General features: G+C 40.3%; 1 protein-coding gene across 1 annotated transcript; it reads left to right on the forward strand.

Moving 5' to 3' along the window:
* The first annotated feature begins 1,071 nt into the window (after positions 1 to 1,071).
* qrfprb (pyroglutamylated RFamide peptide receptor b) lies at positions 1,072 to 9,414 on the forward strand. The gene is made up of 6 exons (XM_071462661.1): positions 1,072 to 1,486; positions 2,931 to 3,089; positions 3,743 to 3,804; positions 4,930 to 5,165; positions 7,182 to 7,279; positions 7,417 to 9,414. The coding sequence occupies exons 1-6, from the start codon at positions 1,120 to 1,122 to the stop codon at positions 7,812 to 7,814; spliced, it is 1,320 nt and encodes a 439-aa protein (XP_071318762.1). The 5' UTR covers positions 1,072 to 1,119; the 3' UTR covers positions 7,815 to 9,414.
* The last annotated feature ends 1,106 nt before the right edge of the window (positions 9,415 to 10,520 follow it).

The following is a 10,520-nucleotide window of genomic DNA, read 5'->3' on the forward strand; positions in this document are numbered from 1 at the left end:
ATTAAGTCTGTGTCTGTCCACAAAACACAGTTTTGGCCTAGTGAACGCGATATCTCAGTAACAATTGCTTCAAATTTGGTACAAACATTCACTTGGATTTAAGGATGAACTAATTAGAATTTGATGGTCAAAGGTCAAAGGTCAAGGTCAGTGTGATTTTTTTGACCATAACTCACACATTCATATGCTAATTAGGACAATTTCAGTCAAATGTCTATAAGGATAAAGTGAAATGATAAAATTTTATATCCAAATGTTTAAATGGCAACTTGGCTGGTTGACAAAGGACAACTGCCAGACAAATTCTTGTTTAATCAACACTGCTTCTATAAGAATGACATCGTTTAGATTTTATCAAATCTTTTTAAACTTTGAATGATTCATATCACCAGAAACCGTGGTAAATGCTTCTGTACACTTCATTTACTATATACACCAGAAGGGTCACAAGATGATTAACTGGCAGGAAAACAATTGTGCAACATATATTTTTTCTTTTGCTAACAAATGAATGGATGGATGAATTTCAAGGGACACCTGTGTCCCAGTCATTTTCTGAACGATTCTTGGAAAGAAAAGTGTAATTTGATGCAGATTAGAGGAGAAATGGAGTAAAAAGCCATCCCACCACTGGTCAAACCAGAAGAAGTAAAGCTGTATGTATAATATGAATGTGATAAACTGTGCATTAGTGCCTTTTATTGCTTGTTTTTGTAGGAGGAATCACGTGTCATTCCTTTCCCGTCAAAAACAGACACGGTCTGTGTTGTCACGTCACATTTATTTTCTATATTGCAATAAAAAAAAAAAAGTGTTAATAAGAAAGCGTTACGATTTGCATAATGTGTGTTTTCTTTTGTATTTCCTGTCTGGGCTGCTCAATAGAAACAGATGTAGTCATCATATCATTAGTGTCCATATATGGTCCACACATCTGCAGCAGCGGCAGCAGCAGCTTTTGCTGGATGAAGGAGGCAGAGCGACATCCAGACGCACTTTGCGGGTTAAAGAGGCTTCAGCTCTGAACCTTCACTGATTTTTTTTTTTTTTTCTCCCCCCCCCCCCCCCCCCCCCTTTCTTTCTTAAGTTCGTCTCAGGTTTTGAAGACAACGCACCGGGATGGCAGCAGCTTCGACGGACTCGGGGCAGGGATCCGCCAAAATAACTCCTGAAGTGCTCCGGGAGATGCTCCGGTACTACAACCTGAGCCGCCAGGAGTTCATCAGCACTTACAACATCCAGCCGCTCGTCTACATCCCCGAGTTACCGTACAGCGCCAAGACCACCTTCGTGATCATGTACGTGGTGATTTTCGTCCTGGCTCTGGCTGGAAATAGTTTGGTCATCTACATAGTTGTGAAGAAACGGGCGATACAGACGGCGACGGATATTTTTATTTGCTCTCTGGCGGTCAGCGACCTGCTCATCACTTTCTTCTGCATACCTTTTACTTTGCTGCAGAACATCTCTTCTGAGTGGTTCGGGGGTGAGTTTTACACCTGCAAACTCTCATGCCTTACTTTCTAAGACCATCACGGGAATAAAGAGTCATGATCTGAATATGAATGATGATTTTAATGTTGGAAATTAAGGCAACTGCTGACAGAATCACATTCAAACCTCTGTCTTCTCATTTGCACATGAAAATCCGACTTCAACTCTATAAAACTATGTTGATTGTGGAAAATAAGAATAGGATCTGAAATATAGAGATCATTGCATCGGTTTAACTGAGCACACAAGGTAAATGATCATGATACAGACTGTAAAATCAGAGAAGCCTGTCATTTACTCATAATAAGCAACGGAGGACCATAAAGGGCGAGCAAACAAAGCAGTGAAAACAAACAAACCGAGCTAATTATGTCGATCAGGAAGCAAGCACAGCGTTGATCCATCCAGCATTAAATAAATGACAGGTGGAGCACAGGGGCTTCAGGAAAAAAAAAAAAAAAGTTGGGCATTTATTTGAGTCACAAACTTGAAGGGACTGACAGCAGGAGGGAACAAAGTGAGCTGCCACTGGCTCTCACCTGCCAGCTGCTCATATGTGAAACTGAGCCATTACTTGAGGTGTCAGTGGTGAGGAAAGGACATGGTGTGGAAGAGAAATATTCACAGGAAAATAATAAAACATTTCTACAAAGAAACAGTTTTTTTTTTGTTTTTTTTGTTTTAGCTTTTGCATCAGCCAGCAGAAACTTTAAATAATGGAGTTGTTGCTGAGATTGTGATGCTGTTTGTGATCGACTCAATATGTTGAAAACTCATGCAATTATAGCCTAATGCAATACTCCTGCAAACAGGTGTTGTAACCTTACAGTATAATACATTGTTACTGTTTTGCATTATTGCATTTCAGTAAATCTGAAAGGGAATCTTGACAATATGCAGCCGCACTACGATAACATAAAAGCACAAAAGAGCCGAATCAGCAACTCTTGGACTATCATTATATGGCTATTAAAGCAGATTCATTATATTTATCAGTCCACAACATTATGATCATGCCTAATATACATAAGGACACTTCATAGAAGTGTAGCTGACAACTTACACTGAGTGTATCATAGCAATAGAAGACCAGCTTCAAGCATGTCCTCCCATTAAAATACGGTCATAATTAGTTCAGGGTGAATCAGAGTCGACTTGACATGTGGGTCCTACCTACAGTGCAAATTTTCACCTGGGTTTCAGCTCTGTGCTTCATTAGCCGGAAAATATGTGTGATCACTGTGTTGGAGTGTAATCAGAGATGGTCGTTTTGTCACTTCAGTGAAAGCCCACTGGAGGGTGAAAAGGATGAGGAATAGCTTGCCTACCTTTCCGGTCTCTGACCAAACAATAGGAGTGACGTGAACTTTAATAGAAATGCATTTTCTGCTGTTTCTCAGTGCCTCACTGTTTCATCTCTCTGTTTATCAATGCAGGGGTTCTGGTTTGCAAGACAGTTCCCTTTGTACAGACTACAGCCATAGTGACAGGCATCCTCACAATGACCTGCATTGCCATTGAGAGATACCAGGGCATTGTCTTCCCCCTGAAAATGAGGAGGCAGTACTCGTCCAAAAGAGCATACAAGATGCTAGGTATTCCATGTTTGCAAGAGTGGCTCATTATGTTTCCAAGAGTGGATGTGTTTGCCTAATCAAGGAAACATTTGTTCTGTTAACTAGTTAGAGGCTGAACTGATTTATAAAAATATAACATTTTTAACAATGACACCACATTTCAGTGTGAGATCCTCTGCAGTCCTCTGTGACCTATAGTTACCCATAACACCCTTCTAATTCCAGCACAAGGTGCCCAAAGCTGATTGGTTGATCCCACTTCCTGTCAGCAGGATGGAAAGTGAGACATGAGACTACGCTTCAAAGCCATAGAAGTATTCAAGATAGAACAGCGATGCAAACAACTCTGAAAAACACCTTTTAGTGGAATTCAGTTGTACTGTCACAATGTATTAAGTACAACTACTATTTAGTATTACTGTTGTTGTTTTGAATCTATAATATCAATATTGGTCATAAAACTCGTCTAGCAGGCTCTACTCACACTGTTGGAGTTGAAAACGAAGAAATGTGGAGGATGTTACTAGTGTTTGGTATTAGTCACATGCAGTTGACTCTACTTCAGTTTCCTTGGCAGCTGCTGTATTTATCAAACTGCATGCCCTGTATTAATAATTGTTTTATTTGCAGACTTAATTGGTTTGTAAAACATATCTCTCTGCATCCTGCAGGGCTTGTATGGCTTGCCTCAGTGATAGTGGGTTCACCAATGCTGTTTGTGCAACAGCTCGAGGTAAGTGGGGCTTTTCAGAGCAGCCCATCATAAAATTCCTTTCATTAGCTTCCTATGGCTGTGACTACAAAGCAAAATCCACCTCCCGTTGTAAAAGTCAATATGGATATCCTGATTCAGCTCAGAGTAGCAGGCAATTGTAAATATTAAGAATGATAACCATAAACAACTGAATCTTACACCACTGAAGATGGTAATCTGACTTACAGTATTTATGAACCCGTGGAAATAAAAGGATTAGATGAAACAGAGTGGTGCAGATGGTAAAGCTCCCGTCCATCACCTCAGATACCTTAGATGCTTGCTAGCAGTTCCAGTGAGCACACCGAAAGAGGTTCAGAGAGGCAGTTCAACATCATCTTTTGTACTTTCAGTCCTTTAAACTTGTCCTAAAATGCACTGCAAACTGTGTGAAAAGACCCTTTTTCGTCTGAGAGACAGAGAGAGCGGGGCAAGGACGGGTTGAGCCTATCAATGTGCTGCACACAGCTCTACAATGCAAATAAACCTTTTTGCATTTGATATAGAAAAATGCTTACACTTGTCCTGAAACTGTGGCAGGACTAGTTAGACTGTGGCAGCGGACATCAGTCGAGTAGGCAGTCTTTCATTGTTGCCCAGGACTCATTTGTGTTCATACTGCTGGAAGAGTGTGGCCACATGCAGCCCAGACCGCCTCCAAATGTGCTCTGAGTGATTAGATCTCAAATGCGTCCTCAATACGTCCTTGGTGCATTTACACCTGCACTTAGTGCTGTCTACTTGTGATTGGATCACCTGAGACGGACGTTAGACCAAGTCAGAACAGGGCCAAACTGTACCTGGTGAAAAGAAGGGAATCTTGCACTGAGTGGCTGAGAACTTCTAGGTACACTACCTTGTTAGCTAATTTGCATTTTGTATACAATACAGTCAAGCAGGATGCTGTCACCACCGTGTATTTGTGTTATGTCACGAAACACTAGTACAGTCAGCGCCATTTTTTTTTTAAATTTCACAAGCGGTGAATATGACAGCTGTGCACTCACATAAGCCTCACATAAATACCACCCTGTCAGTCAGAGCTACTTTGTCTGCCCGAACGGTCCTCAAGGAACTCACGGTTTTTCTTCCCGCCTCTACCAGGTGAAGTACGACTTCTTGTATGATCATTACCACGTCTGCTGTCAGGAAAGCTGGCGCTCTCTGACCCACAGGCAGGCATACACCACCTTCATCATGGTGGCCCTTTTCCTGCTCCCTTTGGCAGCCATGCTGTTCCTCTACACGCGTATTGGCATTGAGCTGTGGATCCGCAAGAGGGTGGGTGACTCCTCAGTCCTCAACACCATGAACCACAGGGAGATCAGTAAGATCTCAAGGTGAGTTAGACAGATGAGTTTACATTTGAGCATTTTCACAGCGTCAAAATATGTGTCTCCTGGTGGCCTGGTTTTGCATTGCATTGAACCCAACTGGCAGTGGTTGTGCGTGGGAAGCCAGAGAGGGATCATTTTCTTGTTGCGCTAGCAGTACTTCTTTGCCTTAACCGTTCAAGTGAGGACAACTAGAAAGTTCAGTGCAGGTCCTCTATCCCTTGTGTGTAAGTACCCTGAATAACCAGTAGGAGTTGCAGCAACAAAGACATGATCCCTCACTGGGCTTCCACCCACAAAAACTGCTGTTCAATGCACAACTGAGCCAAAAATACCACTGGCAGGAATTTCAGAGATATTTTATCTATAATACCAAGATATGTGTCAGTTAGAAGACATGTCTCTGTGGTAAAAATGCACAAATGGCTAAAAGCTTACAACTTTATTTGTTGCTTACTGATGTTTACAGTTAGTAATAAAGCTACAAATAAGAAAAAGGAGGTCGAGGTGGATGGATGGGTGGACAAAGCATCTATGATTGACAACGGAGAGCATCATTTAATGCTGATCATTTAAACTTTTTAGGCTTAGGCCACTAAAAGTACAGGGAGCATCAGGATGCCAAATAAATTATGGTCATGTTTAGGGTAGGGAAAAATCTTCACCTTTATGGTTAAACTCAAACGTAAACACAATGTACATCCATCCATCCAGTTTGACCTTTGCTACTTATTCATTTGCTACAGAATGTAAACATCTGTAATATGAGGATATTGCATGATTTTCAAGAGAGGACAGTTGACAGACAGACAGATGTCACCATGTTCATGTTGGTCACTAAAGGGCAACATATAATGGCAGCATCTAGACACTTTTCAGAAAAGCAGTAATTTTAGCATGTTTGCTCCCCAGGTCTGCAAATACCAGATAATGTACCTTGACAGATTCGGTATGTGCTACAGCTTTCAGCTGAAGCACGTCTAATGACACCACTCTTTGCAACGCAGCCAGGGTGCATTGCGCTTAAGGTCCCCTTCCGCTCAAAAATGTGTTTTCCTCATTGTTACCTCAGTTGTATGTTTGACTTTCACCGTGTGGAGATAGAAGACTGTTCATCTGCTGAAAGTTTCTTTGTGCTAAACCTCAAAGCTGAGGTTTAAAGAAACACAGCAGGATTTTGTGACATCACAGCTTCTGTCAGAGCCTGTCACAGTTCAATGTGCAACTTACTCAAGTGTGATGTAGAAACAAAAAAACATATTGTGTATAGGCCTTAAACTTAACATAATCAAAGATTATGGATTTTTCAGTGATGGAGTAAATGTAATTTTAAGAATTTCCAACTAAGTAACCAACCAAAATCTTATTATTCAAAGCACTGTATTTTTTTTTTGTCTTCAAACTTTCCACAAAGCTGCTTCACAATAGATCTTACCAAGACCTGTTGTGTTTGCATCGACAGATCATTAAATTGCCCAGTCTTCACTACAGCTCTGAGCACAGAATCAGACTGCTACAGTAATATATTCTGGTAACTTGGTTGAGATAAAGTAGGGGAAACAAAGCGGAGAATCACAAATCGTTTGGTGAGAAATGGATTTGGAATTCAACAATAACCAACTTTGGCGCTTGTCAGAAGAATATAAAAATGTGTTGTGTTAAGATGTGTCTACAAAAGAAAAAAAAATGTTGCGTTTTTTTCTGGCAAGGACACTCATATCAGACGTGTGGCTGTTTTCATACTCCCCAGGCCAACAGTGGGACTGCATACTGGCTTTTCCAATTTGGCTGAAACAAGGGAAAAATTGGTTGCAGCCCATTTGGGTGTGTGGCTACCAGGGTCCTGATATCTTTCCTGTTGATCACAGCTGTAGCTCACTGCCACTCTTTAATGATTGGTGTTAGTAGTTGTACCTGTTCTTTTCCTGCTCTGACAAGTCGCCGTGTCTGCAGTAGGAAAGACTGACATCTCTTAGATCTGTCATCAGGTTTTCTTTATGTTTCGTTTTTTACTTTCCACAGAAAAAAGAAAAGAGCCGTTAAAATGATGATCACCATCGTTCTGTTATTCACCATCTGCTGGGCACCATTCCACACAGTCCACATGTTGTTTGAGTACTGTGAGTATTGCTGGAGTCAGTATGAATTTTAATGTGAGATGGAAACAGCTTAAGTGCATTTTGCCATTTATTTAACGCCCCAGTGTGGTTCATCAGTTTCACTATGACCTTCTGTCTGTCTGTGTGTAATTGTGCAGATGACCTGGAAAAGAAATATGACGGAGTCACGCTTAACATGATCATCGCCATTGTTCAGGCCATTGGGTTCTTCAACAGCTTCAACAATCCCATCGTGTATGCTTTCATGAACGAGAACTTCAAGAAGAGCTGCGTCTCCACCCTTTCCCACTGCATCAGGAAACCTAACCAGCAGGGCGGTGCTGTGGTGGCACCCAAACTGAGCGTGCAGTTCATCAAACCCCAAAGCAGAGAAGCCTTCCTGGAATCAGATGAAGGCAACAGCTCGAAGCAGCACTCAGCAGAGAAAGGCGCTTCAAGTTCGACGCATGGAGAAAGCTCCCTGGAAATAATAGGAGAGAAAATCTCCACCATCCAAACAGAGCTCCCTGCAAACAGCTCCTCTCAAGTCAAATGAAGAGGAAGTGGTTCAAAGTTCAGGTGTTTAGCCGTTGAGCTCCACCCTCCTGTTTGCCATCAACCACTGGCATATGACACTAACAGTTGTAGGTGCGTCTGATGTGAAATATTGAGTCTCACCATTGTGGCTCAAACACTCAAAAATTCCAGAAAGAGGCAGTTTTACTCTAAAGACTGCGCTGGGAGCTGTTAGGAGCAGCAGTCAGACGCTGATACACCACTTCTGGATCGAGAAATCATTTTTGTTGAGATGTCTCTGACATCTGCAGGTTGTTCAGCCTCCCTCAGTGAGCATTTAGTGATGTGTCAGAGGGAACCGTGTTCACCATCATCCCAAATGAGCAGAAACTGTTACACCGTGGTGTTACGTTGAGAATTGTTTGGATGTGACAACAAAAAGGACATTAGATGTTACATAGCCACGCATTTAGCAACAAAGAGGACAGCTCGACTTTTACTGCACAGCTAAATTTTCATTAGTTCAAGTCGGCTATTCAACTTGGAAATCCATTCAGTTCAGGTTAATTCAATTGCAGACCTTTATTTTAGTAAGGTGACACAAACTGTTTTGCTCATTAGCCTCTTTGGCTTTATTACTTTTGAAATCCTTTGGAGGTCAGTCATCATCTCTTTATACAACTCTAATCTGATAATGAAACTGGGTAGTTAGATGAACAGACAGGCCTGCAAGCACAGCCCTTGAAAGGATTTTTCTTAAGATAAAGACTGAAATAGAAGACTACACCCTGCCGTGTTTAAAATTTAGTTAATTGTTCAGGCTTTTTTTTCTTTTCTGAGACCAAACCCAGTGACACACAAAATGATATTAAATATGAGACATTTTATTAAATGACTGAGCTGATGAATAACACCAATTTTTAGAGAATTTGGAGGTCTGAACCTTTAAATGTGACCTCACATAAAGGACAAAATTGGTTTCACAACTAATGTGTTTGCTTAATGTTGCTATTGGATATTTTTGTAATGTTGATGTCTAAATGCAGCTTAAGTGGATGTTGTCTTTTCTTTGGTGTATATTTAATGTTACACGTTCTGTAATAATATGTTCGGTAACAACAACTTCGCTTTTATTCACAGTTCTGTGCAGATTTAATTCAGATTTATTGACTCAAAAAATAACAATAGTACTAATATATAAAATTTTGGAGTTGGCTAACAGCTCTAGGAAAAAAATAAATCTGGTTGTTGATTAATTGATGGCTGGCTTTTCATTATTTGTCAAATATTTTTTCTTATTGTAAATGTTTTATTTTATTGAATTTTTTTTTTTTTTTTTTGTCTTGTTCATTAGGTGTAAAAAATATTTCCAGATTGCACAAAACTGTGCTACATAATGTTTTGTAGTTTAATAAGAAAATTTGTCTTTGCTGAGAGCCATCAAATATTAGCTTGTATTGAAGCCGTACGTTTAGCAACAGATAACTGTGGTTTGGCAAAATTGCTAATGCACTATTCCAATTACTCAGCAGAAAAGGTGCCTAAAACTGCTGCAAGATGTTTCTGTTGCTTAAAGATGCATTGGAAAGGGGCTGTGTCAGTGTCTATGAGGTTAATCAATTAAACAACAAATGCTGTCAGTCAAATGTCTGCAGCCATTAAACATCTAGGAATTAGCAAGTATATATTTGATAGTATGGTCTTAAAACCTCTCTTTTCAGTATCAAATACCCCTGTAGGCTTGAAATGTGAAACTTTTGCGTCTTTGTAGAAGACAATAATTGCAATGGACTCCAGGGGTGACCCAAAAAAAACAAACAAAAAAAAAAAACAAAAAACAAAAAGAACCTCAACACATTTTTCTCACAGTTCCAATAAAGATGTTTATATTTAAGCTTGTAATCATCTGGGACTATCTGAATGATGATAAATGATGAAGGAATCCGACTCACATAGCCTGCCGCAGACAACAAATGCCGGGAAGTCAAATTGTCCTGTGTTCAAATTTAGAATGCTGTGTTTGGCAAAGATTGTGATGGTTTCTGAGGCTGGGTTGAAAAATGAAAAACAAGGCTGATGCACTGTCCCAGTTACAAACTACACACTGATTCTAAGCAGGTCCTTAGTATGAACTGTGTTCTGTGGCTAAATGGAGCCAAAGCACGCAATTTAGAAAAGAAAAAAAGTGGGTTGGTGGCAGCTCCAAAAGATAACACACATTTTACACACAAGAAAGTATTTAATCATAGAAAAAGTTTGAACCAGCAGTTTTCTTAAGTTGCAGTCTGATTAAACATCTAATGTCAAGTGCTAACAGTAAGTAGTATGTAGTGTTGTTTTTGGACACAGCTCATGAGTCCACAGCTACCTCTCCATAGTTCGGCACAGTAGTGCTTTGAGCTAAAAGCTAACACTCGCATGGCAACATGCTGATTAGCAGGTCTAATGTTTAGCGTGTTTACCATTTTTAATTTAGTGTCCACATGCTAATGGTCACTAAGTAGCACTAAGTACAGCAGAGGATGATGGGTATGATATTTTTGTATCGCTCTTGGATCATTAACAAAAGTACTGAACAAACTGAAATTTTGACCTGATGATGCAGCTTGTGGAAGACACACCTCTGATATCTGTGGAAAATTTCATGCAAATTTCCAAGTTAGTTGTTGAGATATTTCATCTTAAACAACAAACGTCTCCCTCATGGCTAAAGGTGAAGTCAGCCATTCTGCTAGCATGTCTAAAA

This window comes from Trachinotus anak, unplaced genomic scaffold, assembly GCF_046630095.1.
Source record: "Trachinotus anak isolate AG129_WGS33_773 ecotype Australia unplaced genomic scaffold, CSIRO_AGI_Tana_v1 ptg000025l, whole genome shotgun sequence".
NCBI classification, from domain to species: Eukaryota; Metazoa; Chordata; class Actinopteri; order Carangiformes; family Carangidae; genus Trachinotus; species Trachinotus anak.